Genomic DNA, 27,479 nt, shown 5'->3' with positions numbered 1-27,479 from the left:
TCGTTCTGGCTGAATCTCATGCCTATGTTGTGAAAGTATTATATATATTAATTGCTAGACAGCAATATGAAAAGCATTGCTTCCTCTGTTCCATCAGTCTTGCACATCAAATGTTCACAGAATAAAGTGTACTGCTTAGTCAGTCCTTCCGTGGCTGCTGGGGAGCACTTGCTTCGGCTACAGCTATAGCCTGCCTTCATTCCTCTGGGCATCTAAGAAAACCTGCAGACTGACACAGAGAAAAAAATTATACAGAAAGCAGCTGATGCATCATAAGGCCCTTCCGTAATGTGGTAGAGTAGAAATTCTATAGGTTTCCAGTTCCTATTTCAGCCGTGTCTCTTTTTTGCTTCTTTTGAGTAGACTAACATCACTGACATTCATGACTTCGTTCTGGGCTGTGTTGTAGGGGTTTCCAGACTCGGTCACAAACGTCCTTTACTGCTGCACCAGATAGGCAACACTCTAACTAGATCAGTCATTAAAGCAGATTCACATTTTCTCTAAGGAATCAATAAATAAATCACAGTGCATATGTTCTGGGTCATGGTCCTTGGAAATTGACATACTCCAGTCATTTACAATTCAAAAAACAGACTGCATGTCAGAGGAATGCCCCTTTTAAAGAAATGTGGTCATTTTACGACAGTTATTAGATACATCAAAGTATTCTGAGATTTGTTGTACAAAAATGGCATCTCATGGTAGGAAATTCAAGTTAGAGGAAAGAAAATGTGAATTCCGCCTCCCCTCCCAAGGGAAAATAAACTGTCTCTCCCATTCTAAATACCAACCTAATGCGTAAAAGCTCCTTTCGCTTCCCCCAAGAAAAACTCCAGGCCCAAACAAAGGTACTCTTGGTGCTTCTTTGAAGCATAGAGTATTCAAAAAACTTTGAAACGTGTAATTGTTAATTGTAATTTAAACTTGCTAAAATGCCAGTACTTGGGAATTCCTCAATACCAAACCCTAGGTGCTGGGCTCAGTATAGGAGCACTTTGGGCATCGCTTGCTCTTTGCCTCTCAGATCCTTTGCTGTGAGCCTGCAAGGAGTGGAACATGACACACTGCTTTTCTGTGAGACATGGGGATCACAGAATGGTTGAGTATGAAAGGGACCTCTGGAGATCACAGAATCACAGAATGGTTGAGGTTGGAAGGGACCTCTGGAGATCGTCTAGTCCAACCCCCCTGCTCAAGCAGAGTCACCTAGAGCAGGTTGCCTAGCTCTGTGCCCAGATGGCTTTTGAATATCTCGAAGCATAGAGATTCCACAACCTCTCTGGGCAACCTGTTCCAGTGCTCAGTCACCCTCACAATAAAAAAGTCTTTTCTTCAGAAAAAAATACGGAGATGGAACTTCCTGCATTTCAGTTTGTGCCCGTTGCCTCTTGTCCTGTCACTGGGTACCACTGAGAAGAGTCTGGCAACATCTCCTTTATACCCTCTCTTTAGATATTTATACACATTGATAAGATCCTTCCAAAGCCTTCTCTTCTTGAGGCTGAACAGTCCCAGCTCTCTCAGCCTTTCCTCATGTGACAGATGCTCCAGTTCTGTAATCATCTTTGTGGCTTGTTGCTGGACTTATTGCAGTAGGTACTTGTCTCTCTTGTTCTGGGGAGCCCAGAGTTGGACCCAGGACTCCAGGTGTAGCCTCACCAGTGCTGAGTAGAGGGGAAGGACCGCCTCCCTCAGTCTTGATACAGTCTTTTCAGTGAAACATCTGTCAGTGTCGAACACTTTCTGACCAGGTTCTTTTAGATATTCCACGCATGGAAGGTGTAAGATATAATATCAGATTTACTTACTTGAAGATATTTGACATTACACAAGATTTTTGATTTAGCAGAGTGGTACAGCAGTATACTGAGATCACAATACAAGTATAAGTTACACTTAGCAAAGTATAGCAATTGCAATATACAGTTTAATCACAATACAGATGTGATCTGCATTACCACTCTCTATAATACGCTCACTGTCACGACACTGGGCGTCCCCAGTCACAAGGGGGATCCAGGCAGGAATACATGAGTTGAAACCAGCTCAAGCCCGTTGCTGTCTTTGAAATTCTTTTAGTTGTTCAGTTTTTATACTCTGCGTTGGACTGAGCCATGTATACACTGCACCCATGCTCGTTTGGCTAACTCAGGGACACGCTCACACTCTTTTGATGAACTCAGGGAGAAACATTTACACAAGCAGTTGATCACTCAACTGTGATATAGTCAGTTGATCACTCAACTGACATAGCTGTTTATCTAAAACAAAGGCCAACCTCCAAACCCCTATGTATGGGTATAAATTTAGCTTTCCTTGCAACAGCTGTAGTCAGTCACTGCCTACATTCTTCCCTGGGCTTCACAGGCACATGGTCCTTGCCCATCTCTTCTGGGCCTTCTTTCATTGTGGGGGTTTACTGGTTGGTCACAATGTGCAAGGCTGTATGGTCAACTTTTGCCCTAAGTTGTACTGTATTTAAAAAGGTTATCAGAGAGTGAAATTATGTTCTAGCTGATGTACTTAAGTACTCTTAAGTTATGTAAGTGTCTTAAATTTAAAACTTGATATGATATGTGTATAAACATATAATGGTTACATGTATACCATTTTTATAAATCATGAATCTGCAGAGTTTTCCTGTGCTCTTTTTCACTTGTTCCACTGTTTTTTTGAAGGATTTATTTTCCTGTTGGTGTACTGTGTTATGTCCTGTTGATGTTCCTTCCATGTACTGCAATTCATTTCATGAAGGATCATTTTGTCCTTTTTACACCAGGCTCCCTTTGAAGAAGTAAGCTGCTCCACTCCAAACCAAATGCCAGACTCTGCTTAGGACTAAATGATTACTGGCTTTTACACTATTAACTTTACACAGCCTAAAAGGAGAACAATGAGGTTATAAGTCATCAGAAGAAGTTGCACAGCTATTAACAATTCATCTGTGCTGCTAATGCTTACACAGGTTTTACTGTATGCCCCTGTTGTAGAAAGCAGTAAATATCACTGGATGCTTTGAATAAAAATACAACAAGAATAATCATAGATTTTAAAATGCAATGAAAATAAGCTGTAATCTATAAAGGAGAAGCAAGCTACAAAATCAATAAAATCTTAACTATTGACTGACTGTACAAATTGGACAGGTTAGTAACTAATTGGTTGCCTTGCTCAAGCAGTATGTTTAACATGGTTTTAAAGTGATCATGAGAGTCACTAACTTAAAATGTCAGAGGACAGCTGTGCCATGACCACCAAGCTTAGTAATTAAATGTCATACAGGTTAATTGCAGAGACAATCAGGAGATGGAGTTAAAAGGATCAAAAGGAATCAGTTGAATGACATTGTATTAATCCATCTATGGAGGAGGAAAGGAAAATCATTATAAAGGAAGCTTTATAAGTGTACAATAATTGCAAAATCAGTTTTGGTTAAAGCCTTATTTTAAGGTTAGAATAATACAATAGGGTTATAAGCTGTTTGAATTGTAGAAAGGTGGGTTTGGGGCCGGTGGAAATTGTCACAAAATAAATTTGAAGGTGATTCCAATCCATACCTAGGATTTTTTTTTGTTCTTTTGGTTTAACCTGTAGCCATGACAAATTACGTTTTTGAGGATGCAAAACTGATTGATTTCCAGTGTGAAAGGTTAATGTATACATTCACCCATCACATTGATTTGTCTCCATGGATAAATTTTATCACGGCATGGAGGGAGAGTAGACCCAACTTAATGATTGTTCCTCAAATGGTTTATAATCTTTATAGCTTACTGCTACATAGAACTCAGCTCAGCAGAGCACTCAGGCACATGCTTAAGTGCTGTGCTGAATGAGAATCATAATACATCAAGCAGCATGTGCACCTGAAAAAATAATAACAGTACTGCTAATGCTGTATTGTATTATCCACTTCTTGAGGAAAGGGTGGTAGGGAGCAAACCAGACACACAGATGCTATTCATGTTGCTGCATGAATTGCTCTGCTCCTCTGATGGGCAAGGTGACTATGAAGTCCTAAGTGGAACAGTAATATAGGGTAATACAAGTGATGCAGTCTGTGAAGAAAAAGCTCTTCCATGAAGATGTAAACAGAAAAGAAGAGTAACACAGAGGTGTCATAGGTAATTTGCATACAGTGATTCAGTGTCCAGTTGGGTAGGCACACAAGATAATGGTTTGGTCGTGAAAAAAAAAAATTATAATGCTTTGAATGTTTCCTTACCTTACTTTCTCCCCTGGCATTCTGCTGTTGTTTCAGATACAGCCAGAAGATACCAATTTAAATTTTAGAGGGGAATGAGGAGGAAATCACCAGTATGAATGGTTTTATTCTGGTGTCTAAGTTCTAGATTCTAAAACAAAGTTGTTGGTACTTCTCTGTTCTTTATTACTTCCATAACTGTTGAAAACTAAGCCTTTTGCTTTAATGCCATATGGGTTTTGAAAATTTCTGATTGTGCTACAAAATTCATCTTGGTCTCCCTTCTGTTGTTTCTGTTTATGATTTTATTTTTTTATTTTGTTTGCAGGCTTGTTTCCCGCAGTGCTGAACCTGGCTGCTAATGCTCTCATCACAACCAATGCTACCTGCGGAGAAAAAGGCCGGGAAATGTACTGCAAACTTGTTGAACATGTTCCTGGACAGCCTGCCAGGAACCCTCAGTGCCGTATTTGTGATCAAAGGAGTAGGGTTCCACATCGTATGTGTGCCATTTTGTTCATTTCATTTTGTTCATATTTTTTCTAAGGTTACAGACATTAAGGGATTTTAAGACCAACTGACTGGTTGTGGAGGAGAGGTTAAAAAAAACAAACTATAGATCATGTGAAACATCTGTCTTGTTCTTTTTAAATAAGGTTACCTGTCTCTTTCATTAGTTTTTCAAAATCTGTTATCTGTTGAGTATATGCCTCGAACTGAAGCTTCTAATTTGGAAACTTAAAGTGGAGCAACTAAATTCAGATCTAGGAGAGCTAAGTATTTACAGCTGTTGTTGAATTCTCTTGGTATATGATCATCATGACTGAAAAACAGATTACTTTTACCTTCATACCTACATGGAGAAATTGAACGTTTTGGCCAGTCTAATTAACATCTGAAATTTCAGTTTAGGGGTAACTCCAGTTTTACTTCATTGTGTCCTGGGATATTTTTCTTCTTAGTTTGATGTTAATTCAGTTTCACTGAATCAGCAAAAATAGATAAGATAATGGAACACTACATGGTTTAATTGCTTATACTTTTATGTTAAAACTGGTCTTTGCTAACAGTGACTAGCAACAAGCAAAATCAGTTTTCACGTATGAATTTGTTATCCTCTGGTTCGGAATGTATGTTTCTAACCAGTTAAGAATAGTAAGAAAGATTAGAAGTAAGAAATGATTGTACAAGTATGACCTTTCAGTGAAAGATGTAAATAGCATTAACTTCGCCATTTTTTGTGTGTGGGTACATTGGCACTGCAAAATGGTAGAGCAGTGGAGAGACACTTGATACAGCTCTTAATTGAAGATATGCAGTGTTGTAAGCAGCTTAGACTCAGAATCATGGAGTTTCATGAAGACAATTTCTAATTTTTTGGTCATTTCCCTGTAAACTCTATCTCAGATATATTTATGCTTCACTACTGCACGTGCTTAGAGCCGCAAAAAAAAAGAAGACATCTAATCTATCCACTAGCTCCAGAGAGAAAGAGCTAACTATGGCTGTATCTTCCCAGACAAAACTTTGTTTAGCCTCTCCTTAGAAATATCCTTCCTAGGCCATCTGTCCTAGAGTTATTCTTCTCATTACAGAACTTTTTTTTCCCCTCCTAATAGTTAATCTGTGTCTTCCTTGCTGAAATTCAAGTATGTTATCTTTTTCCCTAACCTCAGTGAATACAAGGAGTAGATTATTCCCATTCTCTTTACAAAGATCTTTTACTTAGTTGAGAGTTGTTAGTAGTGCTCTGCCTAGTTTCTACCCTAAGCTATCCCAGTTCTTTCATTCTTCTCACAGGCTGTGTTTTCTAGAATTCTTAATTATGCAAATTGCTTTTCTATGAATTCTCTGTAGAGGTTTTAATCATTATTAAAATTCACCTGAGCTCTTAACAGCACCGAGTAGAGATGAAGTTTTGCTTCAGAATGGACAGATTATATTCCTGGTTATATATTCTGCTTAGATATTTCCCTTTCTTAATGATGTGACACTATTTAGAGATGTTTAGCCAGTGCTCCATTATAATCCCCAGATGCTTTTATGCCAAATGGCTACTTATCCAGTTGTTCCCCATCCTGAATTTGGGCAGCTCATTATAATTGCCTGAGTATAGACTACTTCATTTGTCTGAACTCAGTTGAAACCTGTTTTTTTCCCCAAGACAGTTTTCCAGATTTTGATGTCTTCTTTATTACTAGTAACCATTGCCTTCTGAGGAAAGGTCGTATGATTTTATTGTAACGATATAAGCATTCAAAGATACGTTCCATTATAGTGGTAGCTGTCATTCGGAGAAGCTTTCAGGGCTTTTCAGAAACATTTAGACTTGCAGAAACACTGTGCAACAGATTCTCTTTATAGATGGGGTTTTAGAGGTGCATGCAAGCTTTTTTCTGCCAATTTTATTTAATTCACAAAGCAAATCTGAAACAGAGCTGGATTACTTTGTCCCTGTGTCCTGCCTATGATACTAGATAGCGTGGACTCATTTATATATATGTATGTATATATGTGTGTGTGCGTGCATACACACACACACATATATATATAAAAAACCCACCTGAATACTTTGTATCTGTGCTTCTCCCCACTCCTACCCTCACACAAAATTGAATCTGCCTGGCTTCAGAATGCCTTTTGTTGCCAGCCACATCTCATTTTAAGGTTTTGAAATGTTCATTTGGCAGAAGGAAGTGCTTTATTTAAATAGAGATGGCTCATTAATAAGAGAACCATGTAATGTAACCAGACTTTAAATGATCCCCCTGGAATGTGCGAGTCTGCTGTTCCTCCCCTTAATTACTGTAGTAGGAAATGAACACAAATTCCCTGGTTAATCACATGTGAGCGCAAATTAAAGAGCACAGTTTGATGGGCTCACTCTATAAGTTCTCCCCCTTATCATCCATCAGCAAGATTGGTCCTTGAACTGCATTTGCAATCCAGTTCTTCTTGCAAATGTTATATTATTTTCTTTCCCTTTTTAAATAGGGAAAACATGCCAGCAATTAATCAGTGTTTTCAAATTAATTATGATTAAACTTGCATAATGGTGATTACAGTTAATTGTAAATTCATCTCCCAGCCCGCCTTCTCATGACATACCTTTATATTAATTTCACCTGAAGAGACTTACCTCAAAATTTCCAATTACACAGCTTCTGTGTACACAATCACGCAGGAGCTCTGAGTTTGATTTGCAGGTGATTTTTGCTAGTACTCATTCAAAGTCAAGGTTTGTAAAGATGATCAGAGCTGTGAGAATTGACAATATGTAAAGTGTGGGTGTTTTCTTTGTTTTTCTCTTCAGTATAAGGATAATGCCACTAATAACACCACTTATATCACCAGTATTCTAACTTGCAAATGTTGGTGCCCACTAATGCCACTGAATAATCTGATATTTAAATAATTTTTTTAGCATTTTCAATTTTGAGGGCTGATGCCTTTCCTCACTCCCACAAAGCACTTTAATTGTATCTTAATGTTCAGACATTCTGTCTTTCCTTAATGAACTAGGACTTCTGTCCTCCACAGGTGGCTGATGTAGTAAGTAACAGAGACAAGGACTATCAATCTGGCTGACTGATTTAAATAATAATCAGAATAACAAGTAAATTAATCAGTTCATGAATTAATTCTTTGGAATTGTAGGACTAACTAGTAATAAAGCATTTTTCAGTTTTATATAAAGAAAATCTGTCATTTTAGGAAGCCATTCTTAATAAGAGGGGTAGAGTTCCTCCTGCCTTTTTATATTCTCTTACACTCCTGCAAACAGAACCTGGGTCTAAGTAGCCTACTATATTTGAATTAACTTTTGGTTATTTTCCCCATAATGTACAGTCTTGCTCTAGGCAATTAGGGACTTCAAAATATATGAGACTAGATCCTTTGTATCCTTTAAAATTGAGGTTATGGTATTCTCCAGTTTATACAGGAGAAGAACAAGAATTGGCCAAAAAAAGTCCTAGAGATTTGACTAAATGCAGTCTAAGTATTTCCCTGTGTGCTTAGAAATGGCTTAGAAATTCAAGTACTAGTATTACTGTAATTCTGGTTTCCCTGCAAGTCAGATCTCACGTTCCTGATTTGTTGTTTGCAGTACAACATTTAATCATTTAATGATTTCACAGTACTTGAAATTTTTATTTGGAAGATCACAGGAAGTGCTCATACAATTTGATTTAGATGCCTACATTTTCTATACAATCAGTGGGGCCTCCAAGTGTTTTTAATTAGGTGCTCTGAACCGCCTTTTGGATCCTAACCAAGATTAGACAGCTAACATTAGATGAGTGTCTTAGTAGGCACAAGACTGCAACCCAAGAGTAAAGGAAAAATAAATTTCCTGTTTTTTATGTTACTGTGATACCTCATTAGTTCTATAATTGTTTTTGAATCTAGATTTTAAATCTAAAACCATTTAGATCTCCTAATAATTCTGAATTATGTTTATGTGTTTCTACTGCTCTAACAGAACGACATCCGATAACAAATGCAATTGATGGCAAGAACACTTGGTGGCAAAGTCCTAGTATCCAGAATGGGATTGAATATCATTATGTGACCATTACATTGGACCTTAAACAGGTAGACTTCTCCTGTCTGTTTGTTTCTGCAAAGGCTTGCTTTCTTACACAATAGTTCATTTGCATTATTTTCCTCTATGCTCTGTGTTGCTTTTGTATCATGAAGTCACTGTCAGATTCTTCTATAGCTTTTGGCTGTTCATATGGATAATGCTGACTGTGATCTATTCATTGTAACATAAGGTACCAAATTAAAAATAGTTCATATGCACATTTATGAAGTAATATTTTAAATTATTTTAAATATAACATTTTCAGGATTTTTTCATCATACCTTCTGGTTTGGCTCTTTAAAGCCAAATAAAAGATGGTTTAAAGGGAAAAATTAAAGTTTATGTTTACAATATTGTTCTTTACTGTTTCAGTAACATACTACTATACACTCAAACAATATAATCTTTAGCTCTGCTGGGGATAGGTGCACATGCAGTGGGTTATTTTGAGGGAGAACCTGGAGAGTAAAGGGAGGAGTTTGGCTAACAAGGTCCTTAAATAAATTGCTTCTCATTACTGAAATCTCTGCTTGAGAGCTGTAGTTTTACAGAATACGGTTATTTGATGCTTACAAAAATGCTAGATAAATTCCAGGTGTATAAGCAAGAGGATTTGAGGGCTGAAGGAAAATTAGTTCTATTTTTATTATGCTAAGGTAAATACAGAACAACTATCTGGTGTCAAAGTTATTCATCATGTTATTAAACTTGATCATCTTGATATTCAATTAACTAGATAATCAAGAAATTTTTTTGTTTTCCTCTTAAAATTGTCTCTTGTCTATATTGGTCTGCAACTTGAATGAGGCAAAGGAGACATAATCTGTTTTCCTGGTGTAATGAAAAAAGGGAAAGCCCCTTTTTCTGCCTCTTTAGAGAGGGAGCTTCCTTTCCACCTCCTCTTTCCTCTGTGATCTGTTCACTGAGATAGAAGCTCAAGAACAGTGCATCCCAATGAGCAAGAAGTTAAGCAAAGGGGGCAGGAGACCGGCATGGATGAACAAGGGCAAAACTGAAACAGAAGAAGGAAGTGTAACAGAAGGTGGAAGCAGGGAAAGGGAGGAATATAGGGATGTCATCTGAGTATGCAGAGATAGGACTAGGAATACCAAGGCACATTTGGAGTTTAATCTGGCAAGGGATGTCAAGGACAGTAAGAAGAGCTTCTTTAAATACATGACTAACAAAAGGAAGACTAGGGAAAATGTGGGCCTGCTGCTAAATGGGGTAGGGGCCCTGGTGACGAAGGACACAGAGAAGGCACAGATACTGAATGCCATCTCTGCTTCAGTCTTTACTGCTAAGACCAGCTCTCAGGAATCCCAGGCTCTGGAGACCAGGGAGAAAGTCTGGAGAAAAGAAGACTTTCCCTTGGTGGAGGAGGATCGGATTAGAGATCATTTAGGCAAACTTGACATCCAGAAGTCCATGGGCCCTGATGGGATGCACCCATGAGTGCTGAGGGAGATGGCGGATGTTATTGCTGGACCACTCTCCATCATCTTTGAAAGGTCATGGAGAACAGGAGAGGTGTCTGAGGACTGGAAGAAAGCCAATGTCACTCCAGTCTTCAAAAAGGGCAAGAAAGAGGACCCAGGGAACTTACGGACCAGTCAGCCTCACCTCGATCCTTGGAAAGGTGATGGAACGGCTCATCCTGGATGCTATCTCCAAGCATGTGAAGGATAAGAAGGTGATGAGGAGTAGTCAGCATGGCTTCACCAAGGGGAAATCATGCTTAACCAACCTGATAGCCTTCTGTGATGGAATGACTGGCTGGGTAGATGAGGGGAGAGCAGTGGATGTTGTCTGCCTTGACTTCAGCAAGGCTTTCAACACCATCTCCCATAACATAGAGCTCATAGGCAAGCTCAGGAAGTGTGGGCTAGATGAGTGGCCAGTGAGGTGGATTGAGAACTGGCTGAATGGCAGAGCTCAGAGTGTTGTGATCAGTGGCGCAAAGTCTAGTTGGAGGCCAGTAGCTAGCGGTGTTCCCCAGGGGTCAATACTGGTTCGGATCTTGTTCAACTTCTTCATCAGTGACCTGGATGAAGGGACAGAATGCACCCCCAGCAAGTTTGCTGATGATACAAAACTGGGAGGAGTGGCGGATACCCCAGAGGGCTGTGCTGCCATTCAGAGAGACCTGGAGAGGCTGGAGAGGTGGGTGGAGAGGAACCTCATGAAATTCAACCAAAGGAAGTGCAGGGTCCTGCACCTAAGGGGAAATAACGCCCTGCACCAGTAGAGGCTGGGGGCTGACTTGCTGGAAAGCAGCTCCACAGAGAAGGACCTGGGAGTGCTGGTGCACAACAAGTTGACCATGAGCCAGCAGTGTGCCGTGTGGTCAAGAAGGCCAATGGTATCCTGGGGTGCATCAGGAAGAGTGTTGCCAGCAGGTGGAGGGAGGTGATCCTCCCCCTCTACTTGGTCCTGGTGAGGCCACATCTGGAGAACTGTGTCCAGTTGTGGGCTCCCCAGTACAAGCGAGACACAGGTACTGGAGTGAGTCCAGCGAAGGGCTTCTAAGATGATTAGTGGACTGGAGCATCTCTCTTATGAGGAAAGGCTGAGAGAGCTGGGCCTGTTCAGCCTCAAGAAGAGAATACTGACGGGCAATCTTATCAATGTGTATAAGTATCTGAAGGGAGGGTGTAAAGAGGATGGGCCCAGACTCTTTTCAGTGGTGCCCAGCAAAAGGACAAGAGGCAACGGGCACAAACTGAAATGCAGGAGGTTCCATCTGAACATGAGGAAAAGCTTTTTTACTGTGAGGACTGAGCCCTGGAACATGTTGCCCAGAGAGGCTGTGAAGTCTCCAGCCTTGGAGATACTTGAAAGCCATCTGGACACAGTGCTGGGCAACGTGCTGTAGGTGACCCTGCTTGAGCAGGGGGGTTGGACTAGATGGTCTCCAGAGATCCTTTCCAACCTCAGTCATTCTGTGATACTTTTCTGTTTCAATGTATTATTATTGGTTTATAACTTCCACCTGGAACCTGACTGCCCTTATCTTCCTTTCTTTCTTCTCATTTATTCCTCCTTAAAGAGGACAACAGCTGATTATCACTTACAGAGACTTGAATAAAGTATAGCTTGTTAGAAAATAAAATGAAAATAAAGGCAGGATGTGTAGGTGTCCACGTATGCAAATACACACACACAAAATTGTTTATAAGAGGTCATAGTCTTAATTTTAGTCCAGAATTCAGAAGTTCTGTGAAGTTTATCAAAGAGTACAATGCTTGCATTTCTAGTTTTTGTCTTTTGTTTCTTGAAAACAAACTGTCATCTAAATTATCTAAAGATAAACATGCTTGTTAAGTACCTTTTGTCATTGGCACTGGAGTACTTGGAGGGTGCTAGACATGGTCTCTTACTCCTTTGTACCTGAAAGAACGTCTGAATCCTAAAAGAATTACTCAAATTCTGACTTTGGAGCCCACATTGTCATGATTCATGAGAGTCATAAATCCAGGTATTTGTCCTCATATCTGTAACAGTGTTCCATGTGCGTTTCTCTTGCAGTCAGTGAGACTAAACCTTTTTAAGAAGGCTTGAGTTAAAACTTGTTAAGGGACAGGTGGTTAATTTAAAATGTTCATTTGAACTTTCAGAATTATTAGCTGGTTTGCCAATACAACAAGTGATTGTCTCTCTTGTTGGCTATGGCTTATTAATATGTAAATAGCTCTCATGCATTAGAACTAAATTAGCATCCTTGTTTCTCATTGCCCCAGAGATTTTACTTGTGTAGTTGTTTAGGCCAGGTCCACTAAACTGGAACATTGCAATTTCTGTTTTTTCTGTTGTTTCAGTATCTAGATTGTCTTAATAAATAACCGAATGTGTGTACTTCCTAAAGTTTGTTTTTTTTAATATCCTGAAAGCTAGCAACTACAGAGTTTATGACTATATTAAAGAATGAGTACAGATTGTTCAAATGTATTTAAAAGGTTTCTTTGTGTGCCAGCTGACAGCAAACTGACAATACAGCACTAGCTGTTACGTGGGTTTGTTTTATTTTGGTTTTTGGTTTCTGTTTTTTTAAGTGAGACGGGACTCAAGTTCTTTCCCATGTTGTCCTGCTTACTGTTCAAAGAAAGATTAGCAGTCCTTTCCACAGGACTAATGCTGATATGGTCTCCTTGTAGCAAGTATATTGCAACTTGCTTGGCTTCTAGAATGTTCAGTATGTCTTGCTAATAAGAAATAGAGTTGTTTGGGTTTTGAGGAGTATTAGAAAATTTTTGTTTGCATGTTATTTTGTATATACAGCACTGTAGGCTTTAATAAAGTAGTTGGTAAAACCTGAGATTTCTCCTCCAGCTGGAAGTACGTAGTAGCGAATGGAGGAAGGTCAGAAGAAATCTTTGAGACCTCACTGAAAAAAATACTGTTCTTTACCTTTGGCTTATATGAGATTCAGTAATTGCTATGTTTGTGTTGATATAGTCTTGCTTCAGTACAAAAATGCTTAACGTCTTTTTGTTACATGGAGATAAATGACAAATCTACAAGTAATGGACTAAATTGCAGTAATGCATTAGTTTGTGTGTTATTACTGGTAATTATGACAGTACATGGAATGCTTTTAGCATATTCTAATTTTGTGAAAAAATCAGAAAAATAATTACAATTCCTTCATTTAATAATGCTTGGCCTTTGGGGGCATTTACATATTTTTACTTTATTGTGCAGTATGATCATAAAAATGCTGTACAGTAGTTAGCAATAACTAATAAACTGTTTGAAGAAGTGAAATCTCTTTTACTTAGAAGGAACCAACAGATTATCGGTCAGGTTGGAAAAATGCAGAGGTTTCCTTCACACACACATTTGAGATGTCATTTAAAGCACTTTTATCTGTAATGAAGGCTAGGCTTCTAATTCACTAAGATACCTTTGACATTTGTACCCCTTGAAGAAGTTATGAGTTAAAAGCTGGGACTATTGGGCTCTGAGCATCTTTGCTAATTTATGCTTTGCTCTTAACCCTTCAGTTTTTTAGAGTTTAGCCATTTCTAAAATCATTGTGTCTTAGCTATTACAAAAGAGTATTCTGCAGTACCATCCATAGGTATACACCTGAAATTATTTTTTACAGTGCTTTTCATCCAACTAGTGCATAGGAAGTCAAAATATGAATGCAGATTTATTTGGTAGAAGTCCCCCTGTTATGTACATGGACTGCTCAGATAAACTTAAATCAAGGTTAAAACTGAGAAGCTGAGTTGCCCTGGTTTCTGAAAGTGGAACTATAGATCTGATTTCAACAGGGTAGGTCCATCAGTGTGATAGATCATTGCATCTATGAAGTGTTCTTGAATTATAAAGAGAATGGGTCTGCTGTTCTGCATCTTTTGCTCCTGCTGGTTGTGCAGGAACTGTGGGTTTGGCCTTAAGAATGATGGGATAGTTCAAGTGCAACAGAAGTAATTCAGGTCCAGTGAGTGCAACTTTTAGGAGGATAGGAAATAAGCCTTCTCTTATTTATAAGCTCCTTCTCTTCAAAAAACTATGTTCTTTTGTTAAGTGCAGAGAAAGGACTTAGCAAAACAGAAATGCATGGACTTCCAGGGAGAACATATTCCCCATACTCATGCTATCCCAAATCCTCAAGTGGTTTAATGCTTTCACATTGTTGTGGAAGATTAGCAGAGTATCTTTAAAGAAAATTGGCAAATACACAGGAAAACCAGTTGACTGTCTGAGGTGAGGTGGTCAGCCCATCTGTTTCTGGTTTCCACACACATCAGGACACTTTTATTAACAAATTCCCTGCTGTTGCAGGAAACTAGGACATTAGCAGTATCCTTGATACTGCAAGGATATTTATGTCAGGAGCATATTTATGTGGTTAGGCGCTTTATATTTTTTAAAGGGTGCTGGAATATTTTATGTGACTTGTAGCATTTGTGGAGCTCAGATGGAGCCAGAGTTGATGCTTTGGCAGTAACTTCTGGACTTAATATCTACAACTTAATTTTCAGAGATTGTGTGCAGGTAATCCTTTCCAGACATATATTACTAAAGAGGGTAGATCTTTCTAAAGAAGCTAAAACTCCTCAGAACCTCCTGAGGTTTGGTTCAAGAGTAAGAATCGCTAAGTTATGTAGTCATTTTCCCTGTAAAGCTACTGCAGTTCATTAAGTGCTGGTTGTGTCCAATTTCTTCACCTCTCCTCCTCCCCTCTGCCCCGCCCCGAAGAGGGAAGAAAAAAGGATTCTGAAAATTTGTGTGTTTTGAGTCTGGATAGAAATCACTGCAGTCCCACTCTCTCTTCTCCTGAAGTGCATTTCAATGCTTTTTAGAATATAAGCTTTTAGAATCATGAACTTTACTATTTGAGGGGTACATGTAATACTTTGGGAAGTGGCATTTCTGACACTATGTAGAGAACTGAATAAGTGGAAGTAGGAAAAGAATGCTTGACTTTCTCAGAAGCATTTTGAAAAACATTTATGAAAAATAGACATCAATACTATGCTTATGTTAAGTCATTATTTTGTAATTGTGTTGCCCAGATATAATCCAGATGGAGGATTTTTCAACTGTTCTTTTTTTCCTTTGTTATTTGATTCACTTGAATGCCTATGAGCAGAAACACACAGACACACAGACACAGACACACACACAGACACACACACACATTTCATCTTTCTTAGCTCTTCCTGTTAACGATAGTGCCAGGAAGATTAAAAGAATTGCAAAACTGAATGTTGTGCGTTTCTTTTTGCTTTATCTACACAAGATTGCATAACTAAGAGGCTCTGTGGCAAAAGACAGACATGATAGAACTAGGCAACTGTGACAAGCTGAATGGAGAAATTAAGGCTAGGACATGAAAACAGGATAGGACTCAAACTGGTGTTATAAAAGCTCAGTGTGGCAGTCTGTGGGAAGAGCTTAAAAGGGAAAATAAACCCTCCTGTTAATGAAAGGAAACAAAGAATTTGTGTGTGTGTGTGTGTGTGTGTGTACACATTCATCTCCAAATTGAAAAAAGTTCATTAGGGAGGAAGAGTTCCATGCAAAATACTTCTTTTGACTCCTTGCTGTTATGGGTAGGCAACTGTAAACGTCAGAAATAACATATAGTACACTCTTGAAAGTAGCATTTCACAGCTGAGTTATGGATACCACATGCAAAAAAATAGACTATGAGTCATCATTTTAGTAGCTTTATGCTACTTGATTTAAAAAAAAAAAGGCTTGAATTTTGGGTTGCATGCAATACATGATGTGTTTATATATCTGCTGCTGTGCTGAAGACTGACTGACATGCATAATGTGAAATATGACCTCTGTTGAACACTTGGGTGAAATTTGAAACCAACTGAGGAAAAAATATGGATATTGATACTTGGTTATGTCTGCATTAGCAAAGAATGTGGCACAATGGAAGAGGACTTCTGTTTGCTGATGCTGAGGACCCAGCCTCCACACTGTCCACTTGTCAGGAGATGTACTTTGAACTGACTCTGTTCTGGACCGTGGGGTGAATGTCCATTAGCAGTTCAAATGAATCAGGTGTGCTTCTGAGCGTAATCTCCTGGTTTAGTTTTATCTGAATGCAGTTTGTGAGCTCCAAGATCTATTCATGATGTGAACCAAAGCATGCTAAATTAGGACAGTCAGGAGATACACTTCAAAAGCATGCTCCTTGTCTGAACAAAAAAGCTAATGTGGATGTGCCCTTGCAAGCTTTGCATCTGAACAGAGTCCAGATTTTGCGTAAAGCCTATCAAATGCTGGGTACACAAAAGTGGTGGTGTTCCCCCATGACTTAGGGCAATATTGCTGACTTGTGTTTGGAGAGAAGAAACCTCCTATGAAGAGACCTTGTTTGTCATTTGTTCCTTAGCTTTGCCAGTAAGACTCTGCTGTGTTGATAGCTGTTTGAAGGAAACATTTACAGCTGTCAGATCCCTTGATGCACAACATTAGCCAGATCTCTTGCAGGAGCACAGCTCTTTTTCAGAGCTCATCACTGTCACACAGCAGCAGAGATCCCATGTTTGTTTACCAAGGATAACATGAGGCCAGTGTGACTAGTACAGTCATATAGAACCACGTTGAAGATGTTGTCCATATGTGTGGCCAGAATGAGACAGGTTACTTGTCCCTGATACATTTGCCTTAAGGAATGGCTGTTTTTAATGAAAGATTGTGTGAGCAGTTAAATTCTAATTTTCATCACCAGTTCTCTGCCCACATTTGGCAGTCTTTTCCCTCCCTTCTAAGATTTGATTGTGAAGGTTACAGAAAGATTGCTGTAGGAGGGATTGGGTTGGAATACTTGTGTAATCTCGAAAATAAAGCTCTTTCCTGACTAGCCATTTCTTTGTGTTTCTAGTAAGTGAGATTGTTTCACTGTCCCTGTCCAAAGCTAGACTGAAAATACACATTCTAGGAATTGTGTCATATTGCAAATTAAGTGGCAGAGACTATGAATTTGTTGAGTCTGCATCCCTGTCCAATCTGTTTTCTTCTTGAAGGAGAAATAGCTGGGTTTTTGAGTCTTGACCGCTTAGTAGTTGTGGGATGATTTGGCATTCTGGAACCATATCCCTGTTGTCTGGTTTCAGAAGCTAATGGAACATGTTGTGCAGACCTGTGTCTGCCCAGCTGAGCTGTGCAGTTAGATCTGGTTAGACTAATGCTTTAAGGATTGACTTAAGTTTCTCTTACAGCCACAGTGAATTAAAGTGTAAATTGGATGGTAGGATACTTCAGAACAACACTGCTTCTTTGAATATAGGTTTATAGTTTTTTGTTTTAACTGATAATAGTTAACCAAAGAGCAGCCACAGAATCAGAACCAGTTGTGCCACACAACCATATTGAAATAGCTTTTACACACTAGCCACACAGTGGTACAGAAAATATTCATATATATTGCTAGGGAATCTTTGATTTTCATGTTATATTTTCTTTTCTCTGGAGAATAAAAGATGTTTTCCAGTGGAAAAAAATTACAGATAGATTGCCACGAAGAACTTCTGACATCAAATATCAGAACAGCTAAAGGAACTAACAGAAGGTTCATGACACTGTTTAGTCTTGTGATACAAGAACCAGATTAGTAAAATTTAATACTGGTTGGTCTTCACATACTAAACTTGTAAACATATTGTCCAAACATTTTGCTTAGGTTTATGGTTGGTATTTTCTTTTTCTCTTCTGCTAACAATTCTGTGCTTTAAATGTTTGAGACACTTTTGTAGAAGTTTCTGTAAAGACAAAGCTAGTGGCTTTACTTTGTCCCCAAACCAGAAAGTAACCTCATAGAAATTAAAATAAATCCAAACTATGAAGCATCTCACCAGCAAATGTCAGTCTGTTTTGTCCATCTTCTCAAATGTCTAAAGAGAGAAATGTGAACAGAAGCAAACACTGCGGTTTCATGATTACTTTCACCTGTCCTGCATGCCCCCAGCCTGGCTAAACATTCTTATATCCCTTGATCTGGCACTAACACTTGATGCAGCCATTTAGTGAACCAGATCAGTTCCTTGAGCTGGCTGAAAACTAGTCTTGTTTTTTGGAGGGATAGGCTTCTGCCAGATCAATTTTCTAATTTGCCTTGCTGTGTGAGTTTTAATGTTAGCATGAGGGAGGAGCCAGGAACATACTTCTGGAGGTGGAAGGGAAGTCAGTTCCACCCCTCTCAGGAGCAGCTGGCATGCCGTGTTGACTTCAACTGATTGGAAAACTTGAATGTATAAAATACTAATCGGTGAGCTTGGGGGACTGTGGGATACAGTGCATGCCTGCAGCCTAGAGTTGTCATCCTGAATATTTTAGTATTTCTTGCACACAAATCATTCTGATTTAAAATAATGTAAATATCTGAGAATACAAAGCATTTAATTATCTCCAAAAATCCCAAGGCCAGTTCTCAGGCTCAGTTATACCTAACTGGCAAAGGACTGTTAAAGTGAAAGCCCTAAAAAGATGTAAATAAACCAAGAAAATGAGACCATGGAACTAATGTAAAAAAGAATGATGTCTGTTCTGTTCTGTTGAAGTTCTCAGCCAATTTTTGCACTTGTAACTGGATGCTTAGTTATAAAACCGTTTTATTTATTTATTTATTTGGTTGCCTTTACAGACTTGAATCTGAACATTTTAATAATTCTCTTCCATTTCTTCAGGTTCGTAATGTGCTGTTAATAGAATAACTGGATATCTATAGGATGAAAAAAAGCATGCTTTGCAATTATGACATTCTTTTTAACTAAAGCCAAACCATTGGTGTTGAAGTTATTTTAATGAAGTGATTTGAAAAAAAATAAACAGCACATAAATATACCAGTGATGACTTATAGCACACATGCCTAGGAAACATAATTATTAGTAATCAAGAAAACAAACAGAACCATAGTAAATATTTTGATACCACAGTGAACACTTTTAAGAACTACCTGGTTTATATATATTAGCAAGTATACTTCGTATCATGTAGATTTCCACCTTTGTGAAAATCCGTTGGGCTTTCTCTTTGTGTGAAAGAGAGAACATGCTTGAACAGAATGTATGCATGTTGGTGGCAGATGTTATCCAGGGCTCAGTTCTTTTCTCATAATTAAGCTTCCCATATTCATATCATTCAGACGAAAGCCTAAAGAAAAATGAATGACCTTTGTCTTTAGCCAAGGGTCAAGAGTGCACAACTATGCCAGCCGTAACTCCAGTAGAACCTCTTGCATTCAGCTTTTAGGTGTTCTAATAAATAGGTGTTAGTAACGTTACTCAAGCTGACTTTTCTGCAGCACCAAAAAAGAATGTTTTTCTTGGGTGGAGTAGTAATACAACACATCCTGAAATGCTAGGAAGCCATTATAGTCCTGAAAGATCGGTTGTAATACCTACCATATACAGTGTTGCTAGGTTAAGTAGTTGTGTTAGCAATAAATCTCCACAGGCTTATTTTGCCCAGTCTTTACAGACTCTAACTTTATTGCTCCGTGCCTTGTCAGAAAGATTTCTAAAAGTAAACTATTCCTTTCAGCTTCATATCTTAATACACACCTACAAAGATTAAAAAAAATTTCAAGAATTTACAGTTTTTCTTTCTGAGATTATTTGCCTTAAATTTTGCCTAGATGTCTACAATAAATATACATACCATTTTTCCTTTTCCAGTTTTGGCTGTTACCGGAAGTGCTATTCACCTTTCCATCCTTCGGCAAGTAGTTTCAAGTAGAGGTCCTAAATACTCTATTTTAGCTTCCAAATCCTGAATAGCACACGGTGATACATTTCGACATGACTATGAGGCTTTCTTCTGATTTTGTATTATTGGCAATTCTGGTACTGAAGAGAGTCATAGAGTCTGGAAGACTGGTGGCATGACAAATACTGGGATCAAGGGAGGCTGGGTCTTGAACAGATTTTTCTCGCTGAGAAAATGTCATGAGTGAGTAGTTTGTAGTGAATCAAAAGCTAACTTTAAAAAAAATCACTTGCAGCTGATGCTGGTCATGAAATATAATAGTGCTGCTGTTGAGCTAGCTGTTTATCACAGAATTATTATTAAAATGTAAGGTCTATGCTAAAGTTGAAAGAATTCATTGGGCAACAAGATTCAGTGGTAGGCAAGATCAGTATAAAAGCTAATGGTGACAAAAAGCAGAATATGTATTAACAGATCCATTATTCATTGACCAAGTTGCTTTTTTGGTAATGTTCTGTGCATGAGTTAAGATTTAGGGGAGTAGGAGCAATTTGTAATAGCAAGAAGGCACTTTGCTATATGAATGGCGTGTAGCTCTTCACACGATTGTACCAATGCTGATACAATGATTTGATGAAATATGCTTGAGGTTGTTTTTAATTGTCTTTTGTTTAAGCCGATAGCAGGATGTAACAGTATTTGTTCAAATGTCAGTATATGCCAGAGGGTAAAATACTGCTACTCTTAATAACATGCATAGTAGGCCAAAGCTTGGTCAAGAGCACTGAATCTGACTTATCAGCGGTTTTTTCTCATCCCTACAGTGGTCTAGATTTGTTGGCAGATCTTAAGGTGCTCTAAGAAAAAGTAATAATCGTAATAAAGTAAATGTTTAAACAGAACTTGGGGCTGTGTAAAGTCATCCCTTGTTAATTGAATAATGAAGAATGAATGTATATATTCCTTCCACAATAAAAAAAAATGTATCGATGGCAAAATTATTCTTTCTGCTTCATGAAGGCCATGTGCAGCAGGACACATGCTCTGTGGAAGCACTTAGATATTACCTTTTCAGTGATGTGGTTTAGATGGTCAGTAAAAACACCCATTAATGTATTCTTTTTGTTTGATTTGGACTCATGTGGTGTAAGTGCCTGAACAAGCTTGGAGAAGGGTATGTATTGCATCTTTCCAGCTATAAAACATGGCAAAACAGAGCCTTGGTCTATTCTTACACAGAACGTACCACTTCATGATGAAGAATACTTTTCTCTTGGTTGTGAGTCCTAAAGTATTATGTTTTCTAATTATTCATAAGAAAATTCTATTTGTAAAAGGGGAGCATGAGATAGAAGCATATAAGAAAAAATTATCCATCTCAAAATTCACTTTATATATTTCATATATCCCCTGCTGTGCCATACGGCAACATATCCATGGCTAAAGAAGTCTTGAGGACAATTAAAAAAATATTAAGAACCAAAAATTTAAATGATTACCTGAACATGAATACACTACTTTGATCTGGAAATCAGACTGAATATCTCATTTCTTTTCCATTTTCTTCTTTGCTTGTATATGTTTTTGAAATTTCCAAAGTTTACTGACATGAGGCAGGTTAGAAACTCTACCAGAGTATTTTTTCAATCTTTTTAATCACTTCGATGTTCAGTTAAAGAAATGAAGCATGATATGTGGAAGAAACTGAAAAAAGCTTAAAATATTTTTGAGAAATCTTTTTTTTTTGATTGGAAAGTTTACATCACTACTTTATTCATATTTTCATTGTTCAAGTTGTTCATATTATACAGTATTCCCACTCTGAGATGGAGAGAACCTTGAGCCTATTTATTCCTATTCAGATGGAATGGGAATGGGAATAAATTAGCACGTGCCTATTTCATGCTTGGAGCAATGATCTTTCCTCAAAGAGCTTACAATCAAAATCCCAGATCCTGAAGATGATGCTTTTTATTATAGACTATATATGGTATGCTCTGGTAAAGCATGTACTTCTACAGAGAACTCTCAAAGTACAAGGTCACTGGCAGGGAAATATTAAAGTTTTTAATGTCAGTAATGTAGAAGTTGCTCTGTGCTAGTAATACAGCTGTTTCAGATGTGTTTGTATCCCTCTCTACAAGGTGGGTAACAGATGGATGTCACCTCAGACTAAAAACAAGTATTTATTTGTGTGCTGTGTACTATTTAGCACTGTGCTGAAAAGTACAGAAACTATAACATTGAAAAAGGTCTTTAAACTTCACATTCGTAAGACAGTTTAGTGCTGCATGAATTTGTGGTCACTTGTACAAAAAGCAAATTTGAACAACTTCTTAAAAAAAGAAAGTATTCTGTAGAAAAAACAGGTTCCTAATACCTCACAGGTATTATTTATTCTGATGTCTGGCTAAATAGCTTTCTTTTATATATATAAATATTAATATTATCATTATGGAAATAAAACAAAAAAAAGATTTGATGTGAGTCTAGAATATGTGAGGAGATTTACAGTGGTTTTTAAATGTTTAGGTTTTGAGGTTAGTGCATTCCAGAGCTTTTAAATGGAGTTTAAAAAATTGTCTGTGAAGTTATTTGATTCTCAGGCTAGAGGAACACACAGGTCACACTGAAACACAGCAGTTGAGAGGACATCGTGTGGAAACCTCACTGAAGGAAATGAGAATGCTCTGTTTACACTGGGGACTCACTACTGGACTAGACCCAGGCTGAACATCAATTTTTGAATCAAGCAAAAAAAAATGTATTTAATAATTTTGGAGTTTTGGCACCAAAATAGAAGAAGAACCTTTCTGTTCTTCTCTCCTGTTGTCTAGATTTGAAGAAGAAAGGTTTGAATATTGGCATTCTCATCAATTTTCCCTTCCTCACCACACTCTCTCTCCATGGAAGGAAGTGATTACTCTTTGGAAATAAAGAAGAAAGTAATTGCTTTCTCCCATTTTTTAAAAGTGTGATGAAAGGAATTACTGACTTTAGCCCTCAGTTCTGGTGTACACTAGACCAATGGTGAGCAGCAAATATAGTCAAGAGAAAGCAGCTATTCCTTTTCAGGCCTCCACAAACAACTGACAGTGGGCAATGGAGAAAACCAACAGAGAAAATTGCAAAGAACAGCATTGGCATTGCCAGGAACTTTACAGGTACTGACTCCCTCCATTTAGCTTAATGTACCTTAGGTATTTCAACAGCTGGACAACTTGAGAGTTTTGCAGTTATTTGACATTTTATAAAGTGCACAGTTTTAATAAACTTTGCTTTTAAATGTTAAAAAAATGACATAAGTTATAATCATTTTTTACTTATAACATGAGCGAAAGTTGAGAGGTATCAATAAAGAATCTATTTTTCTCAAGAAGAAGAAAATGTTTTTAAAGGAACCTTAGCCTCTTTAGGAGTTATATACAGGGTAGGGAGAAAGTTGAGATTGTTCTTTTTCATGGAGGCATTTTTAAACTGTTGTTTAAAATACATATTGAAGATTACAGTTTTGCTGGTATTAACTGAAGGGGACTGAGCTTTGCCCATGAGTGAACTTTTATCTTACTAGAAGAGATGTAAGATTTCTGACTGAAACTTGGTTTGTTTTAGAGATACCCACCTTAGAGCTTTTCAGGTTCTACTATAGCAAAGTCTTTCTTATTTTTCCCCAAGAAGTGCTGTGGGCATCTTATGTGTGACATTCTTTACAAATTTTCTGGGGCGGATAATGCCCTGCTAACTAGTAACCAGAGTTGTATGTAACACTATAGGAAGAAAAAAACTTGTGTTGGAATCAAGTATGTGCAGCTTTCAAAAGCCCAGATTCCCCATCTGGTAGCAGCATTTCAGTTGGAAACAGCTCAGATGAGCAGGAGAGACGCTGTCATTAGAAGGCAAACTGCACCATGGTAGGGAGCTGTTCAGCTCTCTAAATTGATATTAGTTGATTCCTGCTAAGCATCTTTTTTCCCCATGCTAACATTTTCAATTACAGAGTTTTTAACTGTGAGCTGAATGTCTGAAACCAATGTTACTGTCTCTCAGGACAGTGGTAGGAAGAGATCTATGGCAGCTGATGGTTTGAGGAATTTTCAGAGCCACTCCATTCTTAAATTAGGCTTTTTTTCATTCCAAGTTGGATGTTGCAGTTTTAAAACTAGACTGAAATAAGAAAGCAAGGTATTTTTAAATAGCCAGTTCTTTGAAAATTCTTGTATCAAAGCTGTCTACTCTCTGTTATAAGTAACAGATGCAGGCAGTAACCCATAACAACACATGTGAACTGAAATACGACGGACTACATAAAATCATAAGGAATTGGTACTGGCCTTTGACAGCAAGAAGAGCTGCCTCACAAACTCATGAAAACTCTCCTTTAGCTCATTAACAGAAGTAGTTGGACTTGGTCTCTGTTTCAAATCTTAAGCCTGCGGAAAGTGAGGCTATTCCAAAAAAAAAAAAACAACTGCAAATGTAATATTCCATTTAAAAGAGATGTGTGATGTCCTGCATATGAAGACATCCGTATGTGTTGTAACAGTGATTTTTGTATGTGGATGTAAAGATAGAAGTTGCTGATAGAGAAACTGATATTGATTTAACTTCATTCAAAATACGGTTCGATAGGCGATCCCTGATTGCTGGTAATGCTAGGTATTAGAAGTTACTGAGTCTGGTAGCCTGATGGATGCAAGGTTGCTGCAGCTCTGTCTCTCCAGGTTCAGAGCCCATATTCCTGAGAGAGCAAGGGACACACAGATATGCACACCCACAGCTGGCCACACAGATGGACATAAATAGACTATAGCGCCTTATCAGCACCCACATAAACACACAGCATTCGCACAGATCCAAACAGCATGGGCTGCACCATCCTGTTCTTCCTCTCCAGCTGATCAGGACTAAAGTCTGCTAGTGGCATATGTATGCATATATCCACAATATAGATCACTCCAGTAGCTGGCCTGAGATCCCCCTGGTCTTTTCAGTTGTTGGTACCTGAACGTATAAGCCCCAGAGGCCTGCAGCCCTACTCCAATTGCTGGTCCTCAGACTTCTACTCACTAGCTAGTCCCTCTGGAAGGAAGTTCACTAGCCTTCATACATACTCACTCAAAACAGAGAGTGCACCCACACAGAAGATAATTAGACACAGGATTTAATGATAAAATAGGACAGACTATAGTGATCAAGCTCAGGCAAGCGTACAGACCAGCTAGCTGTTTACACTCGACTGGTCCATTTTATCCCCTTTTTCCTCTGCTGTCCTGCACTTATTCCTCCCTTTCCCCACCTTTGGTCCCTCCCTTAAACATTCCATAATAAGTCTCACCCATTTGCACAATCCCCTTCAAACATCCTGTAATAAGTTACACACAGTCCAAAAATGCTCTTTCCCCTGCATCTTGTAATGAACCCCTGTAGCCAGTAATGTCCCGGTAGCCAGTTACCCATTAATCTGCAAGGCATTCTGCAACAGCTTCTTTGGTTGACTCATCTTGGTGGGTTTTGCACTGGGACAGTGGGTCTCTGCAGTGCTCAGCTGTCTCCAACATAACTTTTAAATGACTGGTTAAATAAGTTTGTGGGAGTTAAAAGATGTTTCAGGCCACAAGGTTTAATAACATTTATTCCAACCTGTAAGGAAACAAACCCTTTCCCAAATTCTTCACTCTTCTCAATAAGGAACACCATATTTACTTGACCACTGAACTAGAATAACAATCAACAAGATAATGTAATTACAGTAAATAAGTAGCTACACAGTTTACACCAGATTGCTAATGTAGACCTCCATTAGAGATATTACATTCCCCTGATGCGAAAATTAAATGGAAATACTGAAAATCTTTTATAGAATTGTGTGGTACTGTATTTTTTCTATGATGATATTCTGACTTGCATGAGCAGTTCCTAACTGAAGGATTTATTTTTTAAATAGAAGAGCAGGTGGGAGTCAAGCACAATGAAATTTCCTGCTTCACTAGCTAACCCTATGCAGATTAATGATTCACTTCAGCTCTATCTGAATAATATTAGTGTAGCAAATTATCCTGTACAGTAGGATGCACTTTTCTATGTCTTATGAGGCATTCATAAGATACAGTGCTGTAACTTATGGAAGTGTTCCTCAAAATGTGTGTTTTGCAGACTTCACTTTCATTACCAATGAAAATGAGACCCAAGACTCATTTTGTTTCTCATCTTGAGCTTCATATTGTTTATAATTTGGGAAAGGCTCAAAGGACTATTTAGAGTGTTTCCCTCCCACTCCCTTAATTATGCTGTGGTCACATGAGCAGAATAAGTGGAAAAAGCACCAGCTGCACTTTGGCAGCTGTGTTAATGGGTTGTCACATGCCACTAGGCAGTTTGATATTGCTCCATGTTCACATTCATATCAGCAAATTTTGATTTTCCAGGTTACATTCTATTGGACTTGTACAAAATCAGATGTGCTGTAAGATTGTACAGCTATCACATCATTTGACATAAGTCAGCTTATTGATGCTATTTAAAAAGTAAACCAGACGTGCTCCATGAATGACCCTGTGGGAATACGAGCTCAGAAACTTTGCTCCAGAAACCAGAGTAGGTTCACTTTTGTTTCTGATTGTGAAAAAAACACAGTAACAATGGAACATAAATGCAGCAGAGCTCAACAATGCCTTAAACTTTATTGGTGTTAGGATTCTCATGCAGCTAAGCTCTAGCTGGTAGCATTACAGTAACCAGAATACCATTGGCTAAGCAAGTCCACAGTAAAGGAAGGGTTACTCTTGTCCCTGGAGAAAGGTGGTTCTTCAATCAGGTAGAAAAGGGAAGACCCAATGTTGCTTCCATAACATAGAGTTGCTCTTAGAGCCATAAATCAGTGGCCATAAATTTTAGTCTTTTTTTCTGTATTAGTTGTTACTGTTAGCTTGTTCAGAAAGCACATTAAAGCAAAGAATGCATTGTGTTTCTTGTGTGTATCATGGCACTATAATGAGCTGGTCAAAACTCGTGTAGCTCTGACTTTTCTAAGCTGATACAGCTGCTTTTCTTAAAATCCACAGTAAAGCACTGTAAAGCATTGTAGAACTCTACAAGTTCTACATGTCCCTCAAAGAAAAGGTGTTCCTAAAAAGCATGGATTAGCTCCCTCTACCTACCTCAGCCCAGTCGTAGTGAGAAAGACCAAGAATAATATCAAAAAGGGCATGTATTTGAAGTCTCTGCTTGCTCATCTTCCCTTGACTGCAACAGGCATTAACAGCCTACTAACATTTAAAAATCTGGTCTGTAGTTCCAGTTCCATATCTCTGCCCATAGAAGCGTGTCTTTGTACATGACAGTGTTTCAGCCGCACTGAGGAAGGGAGACATGAAGGAGAAAATGGAGTGTTTTGCAGCTCAGTGGGATGTAGGTGGCTCGTCACCGTTGCAGAAACCACTTCAGCAACTCTCCGATAAGAGGTTAAAAGACAGCAGCAGTGGTCTGGATCAGGCTGATAACTG

At 38.4% G+C, this 27,479-nt stretch overlaps 1 protein-coding gene across 1 annotated transcript in view; it reads left to right on the top strand.

Moving 5' to 3' along the window:
* LAMA2 (laminin subunit alpha 2) overlaps positions 1 to 27,479 on the top strand; it is a 387,138-nt gene that overhangs the window by 93,996 nt on the left and 265,663 nt on the right. Inside the window, exons 2-3 of the mRNA XM_067294582.1 lie at positions 4,536 to 4,706; positions 8,691 to 8,803. Of these exons, the coding sequence (XP_067150683.1) occupies positions 4,536 to 4,706; positions 8,691 to 8,803 (284 nt within the window). The remainder of the gene's footprint in view (positions 1 to 4,535; positions 4,707 to 8,690; positions 8,804 to 27,479) is intronic.

Source organism: Apteryx mantelli, chromosome 3, assembly GCF_036417845.1.
Source record: "Apteryx mantelli isolate bAptMan1 chromosome 3, bAptMan1.hap1, whole genome shotgun sequence".
Taxonomy (NCBI): domain Eukaryota; kingdom Metazoa; phylum Chordata; class Aves; order Apterygiformes; family Apterygidae; genus Apteryx; species Apteryx mantelli.
Note: the sequence above shows the minus strand (reverse complement) of the source record. Positions and strands in the feature narration are given on the sequence as shown.